General features: G+C 39.5%; 2 protein-coding genes across 4 annotated transcripts in view; one reads left to right on the top strand and one right to left on the bottom strand.

Moving 5' to 3' along the window:
- The window catches only part of LOC132397040 (KH domain-containing, RNA-binding, signal transduction-associated protein 3-like), a 222,965-nt gene that overhangs the window by 165,370 nt on the left and 30,322 nt on the right, over positions 1–27,273 (bottom strand). The window lies entirely within an intron of this gene.
- On the top strand, positions 15,151–16,489 carry LOC132397048 (general transcription factor II-I repeat domain-containing protein 2-like). The gene is made up of 2 exons (XM_059975297.1): positions 15,151–16,208; positions 16,294–16,489. The coding sequence occupies exon 1, from the start codon at positions 15,602–15,604 to the stop codon at positions 16,202–16,204; it is 603 nt and encodes a 200-aa protein (XP_059831280.1). The 5' UTR covers positions 15,151–15,601; the 3' UTR covers positions 16,205–16,208; positions 16,294–16,489.

The raw sequence follows: 27,273 nt of genomic DNA, 5'->3' as shown, positions 1-27,273 counted from the left end.
CATGAAAAATGCCAACCATAAAATAGAAAACTAAAACTACGCCATATAGTGGAAGAGTCATGCCCCCTTCAAATCTGCAAAGGTCATTTAAGCTTGGCTATGCATTTGTTGAGATGGCACTAGCAATACGCAGCTACATTTTGCAGACTAGCTCAAAAAACTACCAGCTATATGTTTTATTTGGAAATACAGCATGGAATAAACTCTTCTGACCTTCAAGCTGTGCTGCTAGCAACCCACCAATTTAACCTTAGCCTAATCATGGGATAATTTACAATGACCAATTAACCTACTATTTGGCATGTCTTTGGACTGCAGGAGGAAACCTAAGCACCCAGAGGAAACCCATGTATTCCAAGGGGATGATAGACAAACTCAGAGGACACCTGGATTGAACTTTGATGCACCAAGCCATAATAATGTCGCTCTAACCGCTACACTACCATGGTGCCCTGCTGAGCTATTATCGCTGCAATCAGCAGCCCACAATTTCCCTTTATGAAACACACTTTGAACCATCTAAATGCACTAGTGATTCAATCTTCTGAAGGACTCAAGAATACAGATACAGCACCTGAATGTGAACAAACGTTCACAATAAGAAGTGAGGACAGCGATCTCAAGCCAGATTGAAGTGACAGGGAACACGACCAACTCCTCCTAGCATTCTTTAAGCCAATGTAGTCACTATCAACACTAGCACTTACATCCACATAAGTGCTTTGAGAGGCTGGCCAGAAGCATATCTACCCCTGCCTGAGAAGTGACCTGCATCTACTCCAATTTTCCTCCCATCACAAAAGGTCAACAGCAAATGCCATTTCATTGGCTCATCATTCAGCTCTGGAACCCCTGGACAGTGAAGGTGTATACATTACAATGCTTTTCATTGACTCCAGCTCAGCATTCAACACTATCATCCCCTCAAAACAATTCACTAAGCTCCAAGACCTAGTCCTCAATACATCTCTGTGCAATATAATCATTCAAGACCTCACTTGTTGACCCCATTCAATACAGATTCACAAAAAATCTCGTCCAAACATCTGCTCTACTCATAATGCTTATGACTGAGGCTAAATACAGCTGTAATTCCATATTTAAGTTTGCTGATGATACCATTGTTGTTGGTCAAATCATAGGTGGTGACAAATCTGCTTTTAGCAGGGAGATTGAAAATCTTGCTGAACAGTGCCAGAACAACAACCTCTTGCTCAACATCAGAAAAACCGAACAGCTGATAATTAACTATAGGAGGAGGAAACCCCAAGGTCTGTGAGCCAATTTTCATCAGGGAATCAGACACAGAGAGGGTCAGTAACTTTAAATTCCTTGTCATCATAATTTCAGAGGATCTGGCCTGAAAACACTATACAAGTACCAAGAAGGCACAGCAGCACCTCTACTTTCTTACAAGTTTGCAAAGATTCAGCAAGATATCTAAAACTTTGACAAACTTCCATCAATACAAAGTGGAGAGTATCCTGACAGGCTGCATCATAGGAACAAAAATGTTTACAGCAAGTGGTAGATCAGCCCAGTTGATCATTGGTAAAACACTCACCATTGAGCACCCATCATCAAGGACTGCCATCATTTAGACGATGCACTCTTCTCTCCACAAATATAACTGGGTAGGAGGTACAGGAGCAATGCCTCCCACACCAGGTTCAAGAACATTTATTACCCTGCAACCATCATGCTCCCGAAGCAACTGGGTTAACTTCACTCACTTCAACATTGAAATGATTCCACAACCTGTAGACTCATCAAGGACTCAATAACTCATAACAATCTTATCTATTTATTTGCACAATGTCATGTTTTGTACACTGGCCGCTTATCAGTCTTTGTTTATATGTGGTTTTCATACATGTTATTGTATTTCTTTTTCCTGTAAATGCAAGAAAATAAACCTAACGATGTATATGTTGATGTATACATACTTTGACGTGAACAATCAGGCAGCTCCAAAAACATTTAATCTCACTTTAATTTAGGAGTTCCTAATTACATTAGGAACTGAACAACCTAATAACAGAAAATACTTGAAAAATTCAGTAAGTCAAGCTGTTTCTGTGGAAAGAAAAACAATGTTGGTTTCAGATCAAAGACACTCAGGGCAAATTATCAGAATTCCAACCCAAAACATTCATTCTTTTTCCAAAAATGCTGAATAAAAGCTGAAGTGCTTCCAGTATTTTTTTGTTTTATTTTGTGACTTGCAGTATTTACTTTATTTTTGATTTTCAAAATGATTTCTAACAATTCACATGACCCACTGAAGGGAAGAAGGCAGAAGTTAATCGAGTGGTGCTTTACTTATCCTTTTTCTCCTCCATGAGGAAGATTCCCCAGGTCAAAGCCCACTGATTGGTATAGAGATATTCTTGGCTGCAAGAAGTGGGGTGGATGTTTCGTATAGTGGGGTAAGTCAAGGACCCGAGAGCACACCTCAATATTGAGGGACATCCATTTAGAACAGAGAAGAGAAGAAATTTCTTTAGGCAGAGAGTGGCAATCTGTGGAATTCATTGCCATGGATGGCTTTAGAGGCCAAGTCAGTGGGTACAGTTGAAGTGGAGATTGAGAGGTTCTTGATTACTCAGGGTATCAAAGGTTACAGGGTGAAGATCGAAAAATGGGGTTTGAGTGGGCTAATTAATCAGCCATGATAGAAGCAGACTCAATGGGTCAAATAGGTCAATTCTGCTCCTGTCTTATGGTCCAAGTGGTGGCCAAAACCCTATAAAACAGAAACATTTTATTAGTCTATTGAGATACAGCACGGAATCTGTACACTGCCCAGCAATCCCCGAATTAACTCTAGCCTAATTCCAGGACAATTTGCAAAGACCAACTAACATGCTAACCATTACATCTTTGGGCAATAGGAGGAAACCAGAGAACCTGGAGGAGAAAATCCACATATTCCACAGGAAGCATGTACAGAGAGCCTTTATAGATGATGTCAGAATTGATCTCTGAACTCAGACACCCCAAGCTGTTATAGCGCCATGCTAACTGCTATGCTACCATCACGTCCATCTTTCAAACATTTTTCATCATCGATTGTACCTGCATGTGGCATTCAAAGAAACAGCAATACCAACATAAAGTAATCTGCTCCTTAATCTAAAGTGTTTGCAGAAATTTAATACTTTCATGCCCATCATTTAATGATGGAGAAACCTTGAAACAAATTTTAATAGGATAACCAAGTTTATAACAGCAATTGGGGGGGGGGGGGCGCTGAGGGTTGTCAACAGATGTTCTTTCATGGAGACATACACAACCATTTGACAAAAAATTTTGATAGCAAATATACAGAACTCCACAGCAAAGTCCGGCAAGCATTGCCTGAAGACAAATGTACATTTTATTATGTTCTGGCAACACTGATCTCAATTTTATGTCTCCATAATACGTAGCTTAAAATTGTAATACTCTTTGAAAATGAACTATTATTACCTTTGAACTCATGACATTTGCTCCATTCAAGTTATTGAAAGCAGACTTTCAGTAAATTAAGAGCAGAATTCAATCCAAAAATGTGAAGTGATATACTTTGGAAGATTAAACTTGAAGGAAGAATATGGGTTAATGGCAAGATTCGTAGCAATGTGCAGGACGGGGATCTTGGTATCCATGTCTACGGAACTGCCATACAAATTAAAAAGGTGGATAAGGTGGCATATGACATGTTTTGGCATTCATTAGATGGGGGATTGCGTTCAAAAGCTACGAAGTTTTGCAGTTCTACAGTCTACACTTAATTGTGTTCAGTTCTATTCACTCATTATAGCATGGATGTATAATCTTATAGAGAGAGTACAGACAAGATTTATCAGGATGCTGCTTTGATTGAAGAGCATGTCTTATGAGGAAAGGTTAAACAAGCTAGGGTTTTTCTCTTTGGAGCAAAGAAGGATGAGAGGTGACTTGAGTTTTCCCCCAGGGCAAAAATAGCTCATATGAGAAGACATGATTTTAAATATGTTTGGAGGAATGTATAGGAGAGGAATTTCAGAGGTAGCTGCTCCCCCACCCCCCACAAACAGATCACTCCAGCAACCACAGAGATGTCATGCAAGCATTCACGGAACTACTTTTTCTTCTTTTAAATATACTTCTATTAATTTATGTGCAGTTAGAATCTGTAATTTGCATTTTGGTAATGTGTTTTTGGACCAACAGAGTGATCTGGTGCTTTTGCTGTCTCCAGGAATTCAGTGTGGTTGAGAATAGAGAACATTCCTAGACTACTTCAAGAACTCTGCAGTTTGTTGTTTAAAATTTTGTGTTATTCGCTCACTTTTTGCCATTTGCACATTTGGTGTTTAGTGTTTTCTTTGAACAGGTTCCACGGTGTTTCTTTGTTTCGTGCCTGCCTGCAGGAATACAGGGTTGTATATTGTATGCATACTTCTTTAATAAACGTACCTTGAATCTTTGATGGGCGTTTGGCGCACACACCGCCAAAGATAATGGTAGAGGCAGCGCAAGGGACATTTAATAGACCCTTATATGGCCTTTGATTAGGATGAAGAAAAATGGAGAGCTATGTGGGAAGGAAGCATTAATCTTGGAGTAGGTTAAAAACATAACATTGTAAGCTGAAGGGCTAGTACTGTTCTATATTCGATATAATAAGCTGTTTTTCCTTGAAGCAAAAAACATTTTCAAGATGGGTGCTATACCAAAACCTGAATTTCACTTATAGAAACAAGAGTTGTTTAAGACTAGTGAATTACAACCAAAAATATTTACTTAGCGATACAGTGCAGAATAGGCCTTTCGAGCCACACCACCCCAGCAACCGACAAACCTGATTATCCCTAACTGAATCACGGGACAATTTACAAAGACTAATTAACTACCCCAGAAGTCTTTGGACTGTGGGAGAAAACCCACGCATTCCACAGGAAGGACATACAGAGACTCTACAGAACACCCACAGCTGAACAGCATCATGCTAACTGCAATGCTACCAAAGTGGCAATGCAAATGAATGTGTCAAATTCATCAGAATAAAAGGGAGCACAGAAGATTGCTTTATTTTAATATGACCCTCTCAAGAAACAGGTTTACTAGAATATACACAAAATGCAAGTTTAGTTGCACGAAGAAGTTAGCAACCTCATGAAATAAATTGGGCTTCAAGGCAACAGGATAACATAGTGGTTAGCACAATGTTTTACAGTTCTAGTGACCCAGCTGCCTGTGAAGATCTTGTAGGGTTTTCCCCATAGCCCATAGGTTTCCTCTGGGTGCTCTGGTTTCCTCCCCCATTCCAAAGACTCTCCCACCGTAAGAAATATCCTCTCTGCATCCACTCAATCAAGGCCTTTCACTATTGGACAAGTTTCAATGAGATAACTGCTCATTCTTCTGAAATCTAGTGAATTCAGGCCAAGAACCATCGAATACTTTTCATATGATAAGCCATTCAATCCTGGAATCATTTTCGTGACCCTCCTTTGAACCCTCTCCAGTTTCATCAGATCCTTTCTAAGATAAGGGGTCCAAAAAACGAGGCCTCACCCATGCTTTATAAAGTCTCAACTTAATATCCTTGCTTTTATATTCCAGTCCTCTCAAAATGAATGCTAACATCACATTTGCTTTCCTTATCACAGATTTAACTTGCAAATTAATCTTCAGGGAATCCTGCACAAGGACTCTCAAGTCCCTCTGTGTCTCTTTTTTTAAATATTTTCTTTCCATCTAGAAAGTAGTCAATCCTTTCATTTCATCTAACGAAGTGCATGGCCATACATTTCCCAACACTGTATTCCACCTGCCATTCCCCTCCCAGTCTCCTAATCTGACTAAGACCTTCTCTAGCTAATCCACTGTCTTAAAACTACCTGTCCCTCCACCTTTCTTCATATTGCCTGCAAACTTTGCAACAAAGCCATCAATTCCATTATCCAAATCATAACGCAAAGACAATCAGTCCCAACAGACACCCTTGGAATCCCACTAGTCACGGGTAGCGAACCAGAAAAGGCCCCCTTTATTCCCACACTGCCTCCTGCCAATCAGCCACTGCTTTATCCATGCAAGAATCTTTCCTGTAATACCATGGACTCATAGCTTGTTAAGCAGCCTGGTGTGGCACCTTGTCAAAGGTCTTCTGAAAATCCAAGTATGCAACATCAACAGATTCTCCTTTGTCTATCCTGCTTGTTATTTCTTCAAAGAATTCCAACAGATTTGTCAGGCAAGATCTTTCCTTGCAGAAACCATGCTAACTACAGCCTATTTTATCTTGTGCCTGCAAGAACCTAGAAACCTCATCATTAATAATCAACCTCAACATTTTCCCAACCACACAGCTCAGACTAACTGACCTATAGTTTCCTTTCTTCTGCCCTCTTCATTCTTGAAGAATGGCATGACATAGTTGGGATTAGTTTAAAATGGCATCATGGCTTGCACTGACAAACAGCATGTTACTGAACTGCACTGCTCTATGCTCCATTTAATTGGCAGTAGCAAGTCAACTGTTGTAGAATTGGGATCATGAATTAGATGCAAGTGGCAAGAACAAAACACTGAAGTCCCTTTACCAGGTGTCTTTAGAGATGCAGCTCATCAGTCCCTGGCCAACAGCCACTGGACTCAGTGGTGATAAAACTGCTGCACATGAGAAAGACTTTGTACGTCTAGGGTCAGTATGACTTGGGTTCCACCAAAACTGGGAAGTTGGAATGTCTCAACCATATGAACCCCATTCTGTGAAAATACTATGTAAATATTGCCCCCATGCAATTAGCCATCGTCAAGAAATAACAGATTGTACATGGCATACAATTATTAATAAAGTATAGTCACAAATTTCAGCTTTATCAAACAGTTAATAGGAAACAGAAGAGAAAAATGGCCCATTACAGTTAACTCAGTCCAAATGTGCACAAAATTGCAGCTCATCTTTAATTCGCATGCTGGACCCATGATCTGAACACCACCTTCTGAATGTCACTCAAAATCCATCATAAACAAATGGGCTTCCCCACAGGAGTATTGGCTTCAAGGAGTAAGGACCATTCATCTTCACACAGCACCTTGTGCAACAGGGACAACATCCTGAGCCATCTTCCCTCGTCTTCACCAGGCTCCCACCAAAAATACCTCAACCCAAACCAGTGTCCATCACAGAATCCACTCCACCCACGATTCTCTAGAACCTTCTCCCAATTCGACCATTTTGATTGGCTGACCTGACATTCCTAAACTGAACAGCATAGCCCCTTATCTTTAGCTCAAACCCAAACATGCTAAAAGCAGAAAAGACTGCTCTTACAGAACTGCTGAAATGAAATACCTACAGCATAGCAGTAAAAAAAATATAACCAGGGCATTACACATACATAATTCAAGTTCTTGGCTCTCAGATATTTACAATTTATGTTAAATGACCTGGAGAAGGGAGCAGAGTGCAAGGTATTCAAGTTTCCTGAATCACACCAAACACTGTACAACAGTATACTAAATTGGTAGGGGTGTGTGCTTAGCCCATTGCTCTACTCTCTCTATACCCATTGACTATGTGGCCAGACATAGCTCAAATACCATCTATAAATTCGCTGATGATATAAACATTGTTGGTAGCATCTCAGATGGTGACGAGAGGGCGCACAGGAGCGATATACCAACTAGTGGAGTGGTGTCACAGCAACAACCTGGCACAACGCAGTAGAGTGAAAGAACTGATTGTTGCTTCAGGAACAGCATGATGAAGGAACACATACCAATCCTCAGAGGGATCAGAAGTAGAGAGAGGAAGCAGTTCAAAGTTCCTGGATGTCAGGATCTCTGAGGACCTAACCTAGCCCCAACATACTGATGCAGTTATAAAGGCACCAAGAGAATGTCTATACTTCATTATGAGTTTGAAGATAATGAAAAAAAATACACTCAGAAACTTCTATAGATGTACCGTGGAAAGCATTCTGACAAGCTGCATCACTGTCTGGTATGGAAGGCTACTACACAGGACTGAAAGAAGCTGCAGAGGGGTTGTAAATTTAGTTGGGTACTAGCCTACAAAGTACCCAGGACATCTTCAAGGAGCAGTGTCCCAGAAAGGCAGCATCCATTATTAAGCACCCAGGGCATGCCCTTTTCTCACCATTACCATCAGGTAGGAGGTACAGAAGCCTGAAGGCACACACTCAGCGATTCAGGAACAGTTTCTTCCCCTCTGCCATCCGATTCCTAAATGGACATTGAACTCTTGAACACCAACTCACTTTTTAAAATATATATTATTTTTGTTTTTGCACGATTTTTAATCTATTCAATACAGGTTTCCCCTGCTATCCTAAGGTAGAGCGTTCCTATGAAACTGTTTGTAAGCCAAAATGTCATAAAGCGAAGAAGCAATTATCATGAATTTATATGGGAAAAATTTTTGAGCATTCCCAGACCCAAAAAAACCTACCAAATCATACCAAATAATACATAAAACCTAAAATAACACGAACATATAGTAAAAGCAGGAATGATATGATAAATATACAGCCTATATAAAGTAGAAATATTGTATGTACGGTTAGTTTCACTTATCAGAATGGGGAAGCCAGCGAGCCAAAATCCATTTGGGGTGGGGGGGGGGGGGGGGGGAGAGAATCATCACGTACACACATGCGCACACACCTGCCCGCACAAGGCTTCACAGGTCATGGTAGTCTTTCTCAGAGTAAACACACGTTTAAAGCAGGTGTCTTTTTTTCACAAAAGCGAAAATCCTCTATGGATAGTGAAAACAGGTACTCATGTACCGTAGATTCCGGACTACAGAGCGCACCTGATTAAAAGCCACACGCTCTAATTTTAGAAAGAAAATCAATTTTGTACTTGTACAGGCCGCACCGGACTTTAAACCGCAGGTGTCCCACGTTGTAATATGAGATATTTACATAGAAAGATATTACACGTGAGGATTTTTAAACTTCTAATTAAATCCGTATGGTAACATAAACAAATACATATTGCAAATGTTTTTTTTTCGAACAGTGCCTGTAACACAGCTACTTTTAAATATACATACGTATCGGTAACACACAAATTATGTTGCGTATACTTTTTTACTGAATAGTGCACGAACAACATTCCAATATCTCCTAACAACAGGTAAAAAAAATATATATACTGCAGCCTACCAGGAAAAGTTATTGATCGCCTTCTTCATCTTCCTCCTGCGCACTAAAACCATCAAAGTCCTCTTCTTCAGTGTCCGAATTGAACAACCTCAGGATCTCGTCACTCACTTCAGTCTCTTCGTTGTCGCTGTCACTTGAGCGCACGCGGTCCTCTTCATCACGCAGCAGTCCAGCCTTTCGAAACCCGTTGGTGATGGTGGATGTTGTGACACGGCTCCACGCATTTAGGATCCACTGGCAGACTTGAGTTAAAGATGCACTTCGCATGCGTCCTGTTTTGGTAAAGGATTTCTCGCCGCTCGTCATCCAAGCCTCCCACTCAACGCGCAGCGCCACTTTAAATGCCCGGTTCACGCTGATGTCCAGTGGCTGCAAATACTTCGTGGTGCCCCCAGGAATCACAGCTAGAATTGAGTTTGTACTCTTGATGGCAGCTTTCACTGAACTTTCATTGTCAGCCGCTTAAAAATCACCATCGGTGGAAGCTTTAGTCCGGATGCTGTGCAGCTCAGAACACAAGTAAAACGCGTCCTCTCATGGCCACTTGTTTTCAGTGTGATGAACGAGTCACCTTTTTTATTAACAGTCCGAGTGAGAGGCAGGTCAAACGTCAAAGGTACTTCATCCATATTTATGATATCATCGGGCCCGATGGAATTCTCCGCTATCTTTGTTTGAGTGAATGTGCGGAAGTTAGCAAGTTTTTCCTCGTGGTCGGGAGGGAGCTGCTGACACAGAGTCGTGCGTACCCTGACGGACAGGCCTTTTCGTCTCATAAATCTAAAACACCACGATGGCCCACCTCTAAAATCTTCGATTTTCATTTTGGTGGCGATTGCTTTAGCCTTCAGTCTGATCTGCACGGTGGAAACACCGCGGCCGCCTGCTCTCTGTGTGTTAACCCAGTCTTCAAGAAAGTTTTCAAGTTCGGGCCATCTGCTATGATTACCTCTGAAAGCTTTTGTCGTCTTTTTGCATTGACTCAGTTCTTCACGCTGGCGTCTCCACCGTCTCACCATCGATTCATTTATGCCAAGATTATGTGCAGCAGCTCGATTTCCTTCTTCAACTGCCAGATTGATCGCCTTTAACTTAAAAGCTGCATCATATGCTTTTCTTCGAGTGTTTTCCATGTTGATGAGGGTGTACAAATGACTGATTTACAATAATTTAATTGTGAAAGTGCACTTGATTTATCGTACAATTTCATTGGACCTCTGTGAACTACTCATCAATTTTATTGGTCTACTGTTACGAGGCAAAATGTTTTTGGCGGCATGAAAAAAAAACATGCATTAGCCGCACCATAGTATAGGCCGCAGTGTTGCCGCAGTGTTCAAAGCGTGGGAAAAAAGTAGCGGCTTATAGTCCGGAATTTACGGTAGTTCTTTCGTAACAGCAAGCTGTCGTAAAGCAAACGTTCGAAAAACGGGGGGCCACCAGTATATGTATACTGTAATTTTTTTTTCTTCTATATATTGCACTGAACAGCTGCTAATTTAACAAATTTCATGAGACATGCGGGTGATAATAAACCTGATTCTGAAGACATCCAAGTGAATCGCTACTTCACTTCAAGGAATGCTTGGATTGTTGAATGGAAGAGAAAAGGTAAAACAACAGGAACAACATTTCTTGCAGGTGCCTAGGAAATTGAAAAAATGGATTGGTCAATTGGGACAGAAAAAGAGGCAAAGAGATAAAGAACAGATGAAAGGTAATTTCAAGGTGGGGAGGGGTAAAGGAGGAGATATGTTTGGTTTCCTGTTGGGATTACTTGGCAACTGTCTTATTTTAATGGTTGCGCTCTTCCCTGCACGTTGAAACATTATTTCTATGCTATCTAAACTTTATAATTTTAAAGATTGCTGCTCAGTCATGACGTTCCCTTTTCTTATAAGGTATCCCAGTATATTCATCCTTTCCTCATATACATGCAATCATATTTCTGGTATCATCCTTGTAAGTTTCCTTAGCATCCTTTTTGAACATCACACTATAAAGTGTTATTGCACTGGAGGGGATGAACAGGAGATTCACAGGATTAAGCATTTTAATTATGAGGAGACAGGATACATTCTGATTACAAGAACCAGTTAAGGCTGAGGGATAACATGAGGTACAAAAAGTATAAGGAATATACAAAAGTAGATACTAACAACAATTTCTCTACGGCAGAGGAGTTCACGACTATTTACTGGTCCTCTGAGGCACAATTTAAGTGGGAGGATTAGAGAGATATTCTGATTTTCTATGCACTCAGAGGATATTTGAGTGTTAGAAAATGTGGTGGAGACAAGTAGGCACACTTGCAACATCTACGAGGCATCTGGAGCAGTACCTGAATTGCCAAACCATAATAAACCACAGACCACGTGCTGGTGTATAGGATTAGTACCTGATCATCAGAATGGATGAACAATGGGGCCTGTTTCTGTGTTGAATGATTTGTTGACATTCCTGCAGGTATTGCTTTGCCACTGTCCACAAGTTGGTATTTTTTGGAAGTAGTTACAGAAACATCACTCAAATAACCCTTTAAGCCCAAACTAACAATGCATTTTTATATCTGTTGGTCTCTAGATCATCTGTTCTTCCACTCTCTCCTTTCTTTGGTATTCTATGCAACACATACAAAATGCTGCCTGGCCTGCTGCATTCCACCAGCATTTTGTATGTGCTGCTTGAATTTCCAGCAACTGCAGATTTCCTTGTGTTTGGTATTCTATTACTGTTTTCTACTGCCAATGTTGGAATCTATAAGTGGTCTGTAGTTCTGAGGACATGTTTTTACCTTCATTTTCAATATTTAAAAAAATATAAACTATTCACTGGTCTTCTGAGACCTATACCCAACAAATTACTAGGCATGCGCAGCAATGTCTCTGCACGGATGCAATTCATCTGAATCGGAGCTTTTACTTTCCAAGTTTGATTTGTTTATTTAATATATCCCCTTTTCCCATTTTAGATAAATGGGATATCTATTCATCAAATGTCACATCCACTTGTTGCATCCTCTAGTAAATACTGAAGTGAAATGATGACTTAACATTACTGCTGTGTCATTACCTGTGATAATTACCTGCCCATCTTGAAGATGTTCTACAACTATTGTTGCTTTTTCTATAGCCTCTCTCAGTAATCCTTATGGCTGGTTTCTCAGAACTATGTCTGGCTCCAACTTCTCTGTCTCAGAGTCACTGTATGCTGTACAGGCAGTTTAAACAACTTGTATGGCTAACAACTGTATCTCTTGAACCCACATGAATCTTAGCCACATTGCTAACATATTACTCCCTATTAGGAATCATTCTTTTGTAATCTGAGTGGTCTATTATCCTTTCCTTTATTCAGGGAGGTTGGTTAGTGTGTTGTATTTATACCACTAATATTCAGGTTAAACTACACAAGCCAATTTGGAATAACCAGGGTCCTCTTATTTTGTTATCAAAGATATCAGATGCTATAACTATCAAGCTAACAGGTATATAAATAATCAGTGGTTAATAATATTTATATGCTTTGAAAAATACTGCCCAAGGTGAAACGATCTGTATGGATGGCATGCAAGATTTTCCAATGTACTTTGGTAAATGTGACAATAATAAACGAATATACCAACTTATAAAGCCAATGTTCAGTATTAGGCCAAGGAAAGTGAAAAGCAATTCCAGGTGAAGTTCAAAACACACTCAGATGCACGACAGCTGTGGTAGGGTTGGCACGTCATTAATTCCTACAAGCCTAAAACAGCATAAATGGTTGCGATATTCCATTCTCCTGAGCTCAATTACTTTTATGCACACATTGAAAAGAAGAATAAGATCACACACAGCATTAGATGACACTGTGATCTCTGTCTCACTACGCCGATGTCAGAACATCCTTCACGGCGTTAGGCCCTAAAGGCTTACCTGACAGATTAATGAAAATCTATGCCAACCAACTGGTAGAGCATTTAAGGACATTTTCAACCTCTCACTGCTGGTTCTCACCTGCTTCAAAAGGGTATCAAATCACACCAATGCCCAAAAAGGTGAGCTGTCTTGGCAATTAATTGCCTGGTAGAACTCACATCTGTGAAGTACTGAGAGGTTGGTCATGGCCAGAATTAATTCCTGCCTAAGCAAGGACCTGGGCCCATTGTAATTTGGCTACCAACACAACAGCAATCTCAATCGCTCTCCACGAGGCCCTTAACCACCTGGATAACAGCAACACCTATGTCAGGCTGCTTACTGATTTCAGCTCACCATCATCCCTTCAGTACTAATCCAGTAAGCTTCAAATTCTGGGCCTTTGCGACACTATCTGACTTTCTCACTGTGAGGCCATAGTCAGTGTGGATCAGTTATAACATCAGCTCCTCGTATTAGCATGCTTAGCCCAATTTTCTGCTCTTCCTACACTCATGACTGTGGCTAGGCAAAGTTCAAACACCATCTATAATTTCACCAATTATCACCGTTGTTGGCAGAATCTCAAATGGCAACAAGGAGGATACAGGAGTGAGACAGATCAGCTGGTTGAGTGCTGTCACAACAACTTTGCACTCAACATCAGAAAGACCAAGGAATTATGGACTTCAGGTGGGATAAGTCTTAATACATACCAGACCCAGTGGAGGGAACAGCAGTGAAAAGGGTGAGCAATTTCAAGTTCCTAGGCGTCAAAACCTCAGGATGCATCCTGGGGCCAACATATTGAAATGATTAGCAAAGCAGCACGGCAGAGATTTGGTATGTCAAAGACTAAAATTTCTCTAGATACAGTGGAAAGTATTTTGACTGGTTGCATCACTCCCTGGCAAGGAGGCTCGAATGCACAGGATTGCTAAAGGCTGCAGAGAGTTAGTTAGCTTCTTCACAGGTACAAGCCTCCCCACCATCCAGGACATCTGTAAAATGTAGTGACTTAAGAAGACCGCATCCATCGTTAAGACCCTCACCGTATGGGACACATCTCTTCTCATAATGCTTCTGGCTCCTGTACCACATCATCCAACAGGCTAGTGGTACAAGAACTTCTTCCATTCTGCCATCAGATTTCTGAATTGTCATGAACTCAATAACACTCCCTCATTGCTCCTCTCTTGCCCTATTTTTGTATTGTATCTTATAATATTTGTCATACAAATTCCAAAATTAGACCAATATACCGATTCCAAACTTTCATTTGTTCAAAGTTTGCCTATTTCTTTGAAGAATAAATTAAAACCTAATTTTGCAGTACCCTTAATCCTTCAAAACAAACAGAAGCCAATTACAGGAAACAAGTCCCCATACCAACAGAAATATTTACTATTTTGTTAAAAGAAAGCAGAGTTAATGTTGGTTACATTCTCTTCATTAAATATTGCAGTGAGAAGAACATTTATGTCCATTAAAACAGATGAGGTTAATTTAACTTTTTGGAATAGAGTAATTCGATGTATCAGAGTAGATCATATACTCAAAAGGGGAACTTAACCTCACAATTCAGTCAGAACTTACTACTATTACTGAACATCAGCTGACGCTGAATTAGCAGTTCCCTGAAAGGACAGAGCTGGGTTTCAAAGTTTTAGTTACTTGAAATCAGTGTATACGCTGAAAAAGCATTTGATTCGGTTAATTGGAATTTTCTTTACAGAATTTTACATAGATTTGGTTTCCAAGACACAATTATTAAAACTATATAGACACTATATGACAATCCTCCTGCTAGGATTAAAATCAATGGCTATTTATCAAACAGTCTTACCCTAGAAAGGGGCACGAGACAGGGTTGTGCATGGTCACCACTACTCTTCGTGCTATATCTGGAACCATTAGCTCAATACATCAGACAAAATGAAGGTATCAGGGGAATTACTATTAAAGGGACAGAGCATAAATTGGCTTGTTATGCGGATGACATTTTGATCTACCTAGGGCGGGGGTCGGCAACCTGCGGCTCCCGAGCCATTTGTGGCTCTTTCACCTCTGTGCTGCGGCTCCCTGTGGCTTTGGGAAATAATTGGTCAGTATTTAATTAAAATGTATTTTATGTTAGTTTGTTAGCTTTTGAAATGTAATTATGGTGATCTTGTACAACCTAAGTGTAGCGACACATTTCCTGCCACATCATAAAACGGCTCACAATTAGCCAGCATTCCGGCTAAGGGAGATAGCCTACGGGGGTTTGTGAGTACGCGTCTTTTGCAGCATTTGCGTCCATGGGGGCTGGGTTGAGGGAAGCTGAAAAGCAAGGCTGTTTAGTTCGAATAAAGCTATCTTTGACTGCAGTTTACTGACACCGCTACAACGTGTTTTTATCGCTGGCTGTCCAGACGGAAGGTGCTGAAACGCTTTGTCGCGTGTCTGGAAGAAGTGAAAACTTTCCTGGGCAGCAAAGGGCTCACCTTTCCTGAGCTGGAACAGCCAGAGTGGCTGGAAAAGCTACACTTCATGGTAGACATGACAGCGCACCTGAACACGCTGAACACAGCTCTTCAGGGGAAAGGACGTACAGCCCTGCACATGTTGGAGGATGTTTTGGCATTCGAGCGCAAGTTGACAGTGCTTGCCAGAGATTTACAGAAAGGCACTTTGTCTCACTTCCCCAATTTGAGAGAGTTCAAACAAGGTCACGACATGATAATTTCGGAGTATTTACATTCTGCAATCATCGCAATGCAAACATCGTTTGGGAAACGCTTCTGTGAGTTCAGAGAGGAAAAAAACACATTATCCTTCCCGGTCACTCCCTTAAGCATCGATCCTTCCCTACTGAATACGACTGCATTGGCAGGTGTGAGTCAACCTGATCTTGAGATGGAACTGGCCGACATAGCCGACAAAGACATATGGGTGTCCAAGTTTAGACGCTTGACAGCAGACCTTGAAGATGTTGCCCGTCAGAAGGCCGTTCTTGCTCAGAAACACAAATGGAGTGATATTGAAAACCTCACAGATGACAGCTTGCGATCCTGTGTAAAGATGAAGGTGACATCATACAGCCCTGATGTGCAGACGCTGTGCGCTGAGGTCCAGGAGCAGAAATCCCATTAACCAAGTATGATAAATATTTTAATTGCCTATTATTTTACTTATATTCATATTTTTTCATTGTTCAGTGAAATAGTCCTTTCATTTTTCAGGATGACAGCTGGCTGACGTTATTTTTGGTTTGCTGCTGGCGGAAAATTTAAGTTCGGCGTTTTTCATAAATACAAGAAGGACTCAAATAGACATTGAATATTTTACTTAAAAGTAACTTTCAACCCAACGTCTTTTTTTCGGAGTTCAAAATGTTTTTGTTGCATGCAGAAATGTAATTTCGTTTTCTCTGCAGGAGTTCATCAATTTCATAAATGCAACACATTATAGTTTGTTTATACATAGCATAAAGGCAAAAAAAACGTTGTATGCAGTGTTATTTCATTTTAAATGTCAAACGGGTTTTGCGGCTCCCAGTGTTTTCTTTTCTGTGGGAAACGGGTCCAAGTGGCTCTTTCAGTGATAAAGGTTGCTGACCCCTGACCTAGGGCAACCAACTTACTCTTTACCTAAATTGATGCAATCCTTTGAACAATATGGTCAATTATCAGGATAGAAGATCAACATAGATAAAACCCAATTACTTTCATATTACTATAGCCCACCAAGAGAATCTGAAAGTCGATACCCCTGGGCATGGCACACACAGTCATTCAAATATTTGGGCATCATTATGCCAAAAGATTTGGCAAAATTATCAGAATGTAATTATCAGCCTCTATATAAAAAAATTAAGGAAAATGTGGCAAGATGGAGCCTAATTCCTTTTTTCAATCTCAGTTCATGGATTGAGTCGATTAAAGTGAATATACTGCCCAGACTGTTATATCTCTTTCAGACCCTACCAATAGAGATTAATCAAAATCAATTCAATGAATGGAACAAGATGCTATCAAGGTATATTTGGCAGGGTAAAAGGCCTAGAGTTTGCCTCAAAACTTTGCAATTAGCGAAGGAAAAGGGGGGTATGGGTCTTGCCTTCTCCTAGAGATTATTATTTTGCAGCACAGCTGAGAGCTGTGATATGTTGGTGCAACCCATCATATGAAGCTCAATGGAAAAACATTGAGCAGCGGGTACTTCCCATCCCCATACAAGCAATTTTGGCTGATAACCTGCAAAGGTACATAAATACTATTGATAACCCATGGGTGAAATTGATTCTTAAAATATGGAAAAACACTATAAAAGAATATAATCTAGAGGGAGATATTGCAATTCTTAAATGGTGTGCATATGACTCTGATTTTACACCAAATAAATTGGATGCTAGAATTAAGGACTGGACAGCTAAAGGAATAACAGTTCTTTGCAACATAATGAAAGAAGGAACACTGTTCAGTTTTCAAATGCTTAAAGAGAAACACTTATTAGAAAAACAAGATTTAAAAAAAAAAAATCGGTATTTACAGATGCGACAATATGTTAACAAGATGCTTAAAAATGTAACCAAGGCAAATAAATGCTTGATAGAGCTCTTTAGAAAAGCATATCATTCAGATAATGGTAGTAGAATAATTTCAAGCATGTATAAGGGGTTGTCAAATCTTAAAACACATTCGACTTCATAAATTAAAACAAAATGGGAGAAGGAAGGAGGGATATCAATGGAAGTGTACCAGTTCACAGAAATGGAGGGAGTTTGGATGGAAAAACTTGGTATTTTATTACACCCTCTCAGAAATCCCATTAAGATGGTAACCTCCCTGTTTGCTGGAGGAATTGTGGATATCAAAATGCAAATCATTATCTTATTTTTTGGGACAGCCCTATTATCAAAAACCATTGGAGGGAGGATACACAATGCCCTACAAGATATCTTTAAATGTGAAATACCCTTAGGGAGTAAGACCATATATTTTGGATATATACCTCAAGAATGGTTGAAAAGAGATAAATATTTAATGAATATACTGTTGGTGGTTGGTAAAAAGACGCTTACTAGGAGATGGGTATCACAGGAGAGCCCAACTTTAAATACATGGATGGAAATTACAATGGACATTTACAAAATGGAGAAGATAACAGCATCTGTTAATCACAAGCTGGAACAATTTGATTCATACTGGGAAAAATGGTTTAACTACATAATGCCTTATAGACCTGATTTCATTCTCACAAATCAATGAACCTGTTGTAAAAAAAGATCACTCCTTACTTGTACATAGTTCTTTCCTTTTGCTTGTTTTTTCTTTCCACTCTTTCCTATAAGTGTATACCGCAGATAAATACTTTGTGGAGATTTTGTGATATATATGATTATATGATGTATATGTACAATGTCTGAAATACACCTTATGGAAATGTTTGTTTGATGAACTTCAATAAAAAAAAATTACCACAAAAAAATCAGATATGTTTGTAATATGTTGCAAACAGAAATTTTAAAAATTAAAATCCATTACTTTGAGACTTGGTGATCCAAACATTTCCCTTCACTGCAACAAAACAATTGAATAAACTATAAATACTAATTAAAACTTGTTTTATTGTTCAAATTGTGCAATAAATTGTCATTCAACTATACTGGATTCCAGGTAATTGAGACACATCGCGACCAGAACATTTTGGCCCAATTAGCCGAAGTTTCATGGAAATAGTTAACATAAAAAAGACAAACTAAAGTTTAACTAAGTAACAATTTCTGTACTTAACTGAAATACAGAACAAATTAGAACACTACTGATACCACTACATTACTATAAAACAGCATATTAATTCTCAAGTTATTAATTCATCTGTTGATCTGCTGTTTTTTTATTGACTGCAAATGAACAAAATCAGCGCAGACACCTAGTGCAGATAATGGATGCCTTAATACAATGCTTTAGACAACTGCATTCTCCAAATTTCCATTTTCATTGTAACATTCAAGGTGATCGTCAATACCTTAATTATTCCTTGAAGTAGTTTCATTTTCACTCCTGACCATTTCTGGCATCTCCAAGCCTAAACGCTTGAAACCTCATTGAGCAAAACAGTTCTGAATGGTCTTACCACTTGTTTCTCGCCAACTATCAGTGGTAAAAATCACTGCTTTTTGAACACAAACTCTCACCACTGATGCCATTTGCCCTAAGAACAGAGACATCTAACAGCCACACAAGTGCATGAGACATACATTAATTAGAAACTAACTATCAGTGGTAAAAATCACTGCTTTTTGAACACAAACTCTCACCACTGATGCCATTTGCCCTAAGAACAGAGACATCTAACAGCCACACAAGTGCATGAGACATACATTAATTAGAAACTGCGTCCCAAATAAACAAAGGGAGCGAGTTTCGATTAGTCTTTGTTCATTGAGAGTTGTCCCAATTAAGCAGCTGCCCCATTTAGCCGATGGCTCAATTAACAACAATCCATCATATAGTGAATTAATTAAATCTTAGACATGCAATAGGAGAGGCTAGCTCACAGCAAATCTTCAATTATAGAACCAATTTCCTCTTTACCCTGTATAGCTCGGACTTTAGATACAACACTGAGAATGTCATCTGCAGAAATTCTCTGATGGCTCAGCAATAGTTGGGTATATAAAGAGAAGGCAGGAGGATGAATTATTGACAAATTATGCAAACTGAATCATCTGCAGCTCAACATTAGTAAGACAAAGGAGACAGTGATGGACGTTAGGAAGGCTAAGCCTGCACTGCTCCCAGCTACTATTGATGGTAGGATGTGAATATGGTGAGGACCTACAAGTACCTGGGGGTGCACCTGGATAACAGACTTTAGTGGAACAACACACAGGATATGCACAAGGGCCAGAGTCGCCTCTGCTTCCTGGGGAAACTGAGGTTCTTTGGAGTATGCAGGCCTCTCCTTCACATGTTCTACTAGTCCACTGTTGCCAGTACAATCTTCCATGTGGTGTGTGCAGGGGCAATGGCATCAACACAGGTGACACCAACAGGCTCAATAAACTGATGAGAAAGGCTCGATCTCTTATAGGAGTCAAACTGGATATACTGGAGGCTGTGGTAGAACAAAAGGACCCTACAGAAAATCCTGGATAATTGTTTCTCACTCTCTGCAACCCACTTTGGCTGAACAGAGAAGCACTTCTAGCAAAAGACTGAATCAACTGCACTGCTCCAAATAGCACCACGAGGTCATTCTCACCCTCGGCCTTCAAGTTTTATAATGTGTCAACCTATAGCCGGGTGAAGTGATGATCCCCTCCTGTTAGACTGTTTGTGGTAACTTATTTTTTATTCTTTCTACTTCTCTTCTAATATTTACATCTGTGCACTTATAATGCTACTGTGACACTGCAGTTCCCTTTGGGATCAATAAAGTATCTATCAAAATTTTGGAGCTATCAACTATTTGGTGATAACTGCAACTACAATAATATAATGAATTGCAAAATGATCTGTATTTGATTTGACCATAAGACATAGGAGCAGAACCTGGTCATTCGGCCCCTCGAGTCTGCTCCGTCATCTCATTATGACAGATCCATTTCCCTCTCAGCCCCAATCTTCTGCCTTCTCCCTGTATCCCTTCATGCCTTGACCAATCAAGAATCTATCAACCTCTGCCTTAAATACTTGTAAAGATTTGGCCTCCACAGCTGCTTGTGACAAGTAATTCCACAGATTCGCCGCTCTCTGGCCAAATAAATTCCTCATCTCTATTCTGAAATGATGTCCCTCTATTCTGAGGCTGTATCCTCTGATCCTAGAATCTCCTACCATAGGAAATATTCTCTCCACATCCACTCTATCAAAGCCTTTAACCATTCAATGCGTCAATGAGGTCACCCCTCATTCTTCTGAATTCTACTGAATAAAGGCCCAGAGCCATCAAACGTTCTTCATTTGACAAGCCATTCAATCCAGCAATCATTTTAGTGATGAACCTCCTTTGAACCTTCAAGTTTCAGCACATACTTTCTAAGACAAGGGGTCCAAACCTACTCATAATATTCCAACCAAGGCCTCAAATGTGTTTTATAAAGTCTCAACATTCCATCCTTGCCTTTATATTCTAGCCTTCTTGAAATGAATGTCAACAACACATTACTTTACCTTTATTGTCACCAAACAATTGATACTAGAGCGTACAATCATCACAGCAATATTTGATTCTGTGCTTCACGCTCCCTGAAGTACAAATCGAAGTAAATATAATAAAAATTTAAACTATAAATCATAATTACAAAATAGAGAAGGGAAATTAAGGTAGTGCAAGTCAGGTCCATATTTGGAAGGTACGGTCCAGATCCGGGTCAGGATCCATTCAGCAGTCTTATCACAGTTGGAAAGAAGCTGTTCCCAAATCTGGCTGTATGAATCTTAAAGCTCCTGAACCTTCTCCCGAGAGGAGAGAAGGACAAAAAGTCTTATCACCTGTGTTGATGCCATTGCCTTCCTCACCATAGATTCAAACTGTAAATTAACCTTTTGGGAATCCTGCACAAGGACTCCCAAGTCCCTTTGTGCCTCAGATTTTTATATTTTCTTTCCATTTAAAAAATAGTAAACCATTTCATTTCTTCTACTGAAACTTTTTTTTAAAAACTATGTATCTGAAGAAACTTTTGATATCCTCTTTAATATTATTGGCTAGCTTACTTTCATATTCCATCTTTACCTTCTTAATGACTTTTTTTAGTTGCCTTCTGCTGGTTTTTAAAAGCTTCCCAATCCTCTAACTTCCCAGTAACCTTTGCTCTATTATATGCTCTCTCTTTGGCTTTTACGTTGGCTTTGCCTTCCCTTGTTAGCTACGATTGTGTCATCTTGGCTTTAGAATACTTCTCCCTCGTTGGGATGCCTATGCCTTCCAAATTGGTTCTGGAAATTCCAGCCTGCCACTCTGCCATTATCCGTGCCCATGTTCTTTTCCAGTCAATTCTGGCCAACTCCTCTCTCATGCCTCAGTAATTCCTTTTACTCCACTGTAATACTGACACACCTGACTAAAGCTTCTCCTTGACAAATTTCAAGGTGATTTCAGTCATATTATGATCATTTTCCCTGAAGGGTTCTTTTACCTTAAGCTCTTTAATCAATGTTTTTAACTGAAATTTTTTACCACCCGTTTCATCTGTATTTTCACAGAAATATTTCAGCAATTTTTTCCATTAAAATCATTTGAAACAAATTAATTAAGAATTGGTCCCCCAACCTGGTTTAGCTTTTCTGTCCAATTACATACCCCATATATTGAAGGCAGTTTGTAATTAATACACCTTTGCAATTATACAAACGACATTTAATTCTCTTTTGGGGATAAAAGTTAGTTCTTAACAAGAATTTATAAGCAGTTTTGTACATTCATTTGATAGCACTTCCCAAATAAATATTTTTCTTTTGAATGTCTCATCTTTATTTTTATTTCTCCTATCATAATGCAAAGTGCAAAGTACAGCATAAGTCAATCTGCATACTTGGGACCTGTGGTACCAGATGAGCAGATTTTCCATACTGTCGATATAGCAGGAAGCATGTCCAGCTGCAGATCCTATCTGATTGCATTATTAAATTGGAGTGGTAGTTGGACTTACTGGGATGTATACAGGGGGTAGAAAGGATCACAGATAAATTTCAGGGATGAGGTCACACAGTAGGTTCAGCCAGAGAGATGGATGACTGAAGAGAGGCAGGAAGGTTGTACAAAGGCCTCACGGCTATTCCTCTCTTTAACAAGTATAACATCTTGGAAACCATCAAAATAAGTGGCCTCTCGGGAGAAAGCAACAACAGCAGCCACATTACTGATCTTCCTGCAGTCAGGTGTGCTGTCAGGTCTAAGCCAGTTACAATGAGAGGATACTCTATACTCAAGGAAAAGATAAGGTTTTCTGGTCACGAGCAGAATTCTAGAATGGTATGCTGTCTCCCCAGTGCCAGAGTCAAGTACGTCCCTGAACAGATTAGGCACATTTTGAAAAAGGGAAGGCAAGTAGCCAAAGATCTTGTGCTATATTTGTATTCATGAAAAGGCAAGAAAACAGATGTGCTCCTATATAGAAGATATGCTAGAAGTTAAAAAGCAGGACCTCTAGGGCTCTGATTTCAGGATTACTTCTACTGCCACAACCTACTGAGGCCTGAAATAGAAAGACAATATAGTTGAATGTGTAGTTAAATAACTCATGTAGGGAGAAGGGCTTCAAATATCTGGATCATTGGGATCTCTTCCAGGGAACGTGGAACCTACATAAAAAGTATTTGCATTCAAAATGTTGGGGAGGTTTGTGAGCTCTTCTTGGAAGGATTTCAATCATGTTGTGGAGGGAAGGGAGGGGAAACCAGAGCAAGCCAATCCACAAATAGCAGAGGCTCAAGTGCACTTCTAATTTCAAATAGAAGTTTGTGTGTAGCCTGCATGATTTGCTATCCCTTCAGATAAAAGCAGGATTTTACAATGTTCAAGAAGCCTGCAACAATGTGACTGAAGAGATGGCTTGTGCAGGGCCCAGGCTTAAAAGGTCAATGCTGGAAACCTGGCTTAGGTATAAACCTTTTAAGGCTGGCCACCCAAATATAATACCTACCCAATATCTGAGAGTAAGCAGCACCTCTCTCTCCAACCTCAACCTCTCTTCAACTAATCAAGCCAAGAGCTATCTACCTGACACCGATTATTTCAGGAGTTCAAATGCTTAATCTTCAGGTAGCACTCCACCCACTGAACAATTACGATCCTCTCATACCAACTTTTGGGCCCATATCTCCAGGAGTGGGGGTGCAAATAAGCTTTACTGATGATCTTTGTGCAGTTCACGATACAGATGCTCAACAGGGTGCATTATGCAAGGTCTGTTTAGAGGCATACACTGCCTCAAGCAATACTGTCTTTTAACTTTCATTCGCCTGCCAGCCACCAACTGGTAAATGTACCTTAAAAATCCAAGCCAAATGCTAAGCAAAAATCTTCTTTTCACAAGTACTGAACATAAGGGCTACCTGGTGACTGATAGGAAATTGAACTCGGAATGATTATTACTGTACTCAATTTAGAATGAAATATTCTTTACATGAAATTGGAGTAATATGTAAAATATTATTTTAAGTAACCACGTTGACCAAGGCTAAAACACAATCCCTGAAATTAAATTTCAATTATCCTTATGAAAAATGCAAAGTTACAATTCCGTATAGTTAAATTGATGATTTTGACTATGGAAAACTGACCCAAAAACATTTCTATCATTGGAAAATTTAATAAGAAACAAGTTAAGCAACACACAAAATGCCACAGTACTCAGCAGGGCAGACAGCATCTATGAAAAGGAGTACAGTCGAGGTTTAGGGCTGAAAAGTCAACTGTACTCTTTTCAAAGAGGCTGCCCGGCACTCTGAGTTCCTCTAGCATTTTGTGTGTGTTGTTCAGATACCTCACTTATGATTATGCAATTTAAACTAAGAATTTGAATCTGCCTCTTAAAGTGCCATAATTGTACTTGCCTCTACCATTTCCTCTGGTAGCCTGGTCTATTCATTCACCACCCTGTATGGGAAAAATTCTCCTCAGGCCTCCTTTAATTAATTTTGCTTTTCATTTTAAATTTAGTTTTGGACTCCCCTACCCTGATGCACCTAGGCCACCATTCTGAAACCTAGCATCCGACAATACACTTGATCAGGCTCTGGGGATTATCTACTACCATAAAGCCAAATGCCTCATATTCTGTCCAGGTAGTCTCCAATCAGATGACATGAATATTGATTTATCTGACTTCTGGTAACCACTTCCTTGTTTTTCCACCCTGTTCTTATCAGTTCTTCCCCATTATGGTAACGCCCTCACCCCATCTCCTCTCACCCATGACTTGCCCATCACCTCCCTCTAGTTCTCCAGTTCTTATTCCAGTCCACTGTCCTCACAGATTTCATGTTTTGAGCTTACTATTCTGCCTTTTTAATAGCAACCTTAATATATTGAAGCAAGCATTTAAGACTAACCGTTCATCTCATAGACCACAGATATGTGTCCAACAAGGACTGCTACATTAAATTTTGTTTTCCTTAACCAAGGCATTGGTGCCAAATGCAACATTTTCAGAACTAGCTCAAACACATACTAAGGATTACCCTGTATGAATTCTGAGTCAATGCAGTATACTAGATTTTTTTTTTATTTTTTACAAATATACACTATTTTTTCCTCATTCTGACAGGAATATTAGTACGCTGAGTTTATTGTATTGTCAAATCATTGGGATTTCAATTTCAATGATCAGTTCCACTAATGAGCTATGTCACAGAGCCCAAATTCATAATGATAATTACATTTCCATCCTCCCCCAAAAATACAGATAATGAATTGAAAAAGCTAGTTATTTCACTCCGTCCCCTCCTGACAACTTGTACAGTGAAACTATACACAAACTAACAGTTTAAGGAGCCGGAAGACTCACACACAATTCAGAGACAACTTCTTCCCCTCTGCTATCAGGTTTCTGAATGGTCCTTGAATGCTGATTGCTCCAATTTTTTGCACTATTTTGTAATTTATGGTAGTTTTATGGTCTTGCAATGTTTGCTGCTGCACAACAAATTTCACATCATACAAGGCATAGACAATAAACCCTATTCTGATGAGTTGAAGCACAAGTAAAAGATCTGAACCAAAACATCAATGTCAGCTTTACTGATGAATTTATACAAGATTCATGTTGAAAAAATATGAATTTGATGACAATAGTAACGCATTAATGATAAACAGGTAGGTGAGCAGTGATCTCATGCAAAAAGCTGCAAAAGGAATATATACAGATTGAGCAGCAAATGGAAAAATGTGACAGAAAAAACAATACCAGGTAATACAAATCATGCAAATGCTGATATTTATTTCTCCAGGGTTACGGAAATTGAAGAAAAATACACCCCGACCCCACATATTACTTCAATTCTACATAATCTAAGCTGTTCTTACCAAAATACTAGTGCTTTAACATTCGTGCATAAAAGCTGAAGTAGTATAAATCCTGTTTTACATTTTCTCTGAAAGCAAAATAGATGATTAAATTGCAATCTTTAGGAAAGCAATTTCTAATTATGTAAAGGACCTTGCACTTGATGAAACATGAAAAGGGAACAATAACAACCAATTGTTACTTACTTTTCGGCAAATACTGAGGGGGAGAGGGAAAAAAACAAAGCTTGAAGATCTCCACAAATGTTGAGTTCTGGGAATATAACAGAGGTTTTGCACCCAACAGAAAGTACTGATCAATTCTTTGGTGAATTGCAACTTAGTTCTCGATCGAAAAGTGGAAGGAATCTGATGAATATGCAATCTTTAGCAATCAGGGGTTTTGGTTTAACCAGGAACATTGCATGCCAGGTAGCAAAATAATCTTGTAACCCTTCAGAACTGATCAAGTTGTTCAGTCACAGAGATTTTAACTCAGAGTCCATGTTGCCGAGCAGAAAATTTGCAGATGGTTTTCAATATTCAGACAAACAACATAACATTACAAACTTGTTTGACCAGCTGCTCATTTTTTTTTGGAAAAATTACCTATACCTCCAGGTCCCTCTATCCTACAACACTTTTTAGGGTTCTACAAATTTTACTGAGTGTTTTTTTATAGGCCACCTAATAGTAGCAGGGATAGAGGAGCAGATAGGGAAACAGATCCTGGAAAGGTGTAATAATAAGAGTTGTCATGATGGGAGATTTTAATTTCCCAAATATCGATTGGCATCTCCCTAGAGCAAGGGGTTTAGATGGGGTGGAGTTTGTTAGGTGTGTTCAGGAAGGTTTCTCGAAACAGTACTTAGATAAGCCTACAAGACTGTACTTGATCTGGTATTGGGAAATGAACCTGGTCAGGTGTCAGATCTCTCAGTGGGCCAGCATTTTGAAGAAAGTGATCACAATTCTATCTCCTTTACCATAGCATTGGAGAAAGATAGGAACAGACAAGTTAGAAAAGCGTTTAATTGGAGTAAGGGGAATTATGAGGTTATCAGGCAGGAAATTGGAAGCTTAAATTGGAAACCGATGTTCAAGGAAAAGTACAGAGAAAATGTGGCAAATGTTCAGGGAATATTTGTGTGAAGTTCTGTATGGGTATGTTCAAATGAGACAAGGAAGTTATGGTAGGGTACAGG

This window comes from Hypanus sabinus, chromosome 1 (assembly GCF_030144855.1).
Source record: "Hypanus sabinus isolate sHypSab1 chromosome 1, sHypSab1.hap1, whole genome shotgun sequence".
NCBI lineage: Eukaryota > Metazoa > Chordata > Chondrichthyes > Myliobatiformes > Dasyatidae > Hypanus > Hypanus sabinus.
This window is presented reverse-complemented; position numbering and strand designations above follow the sequence as displayed.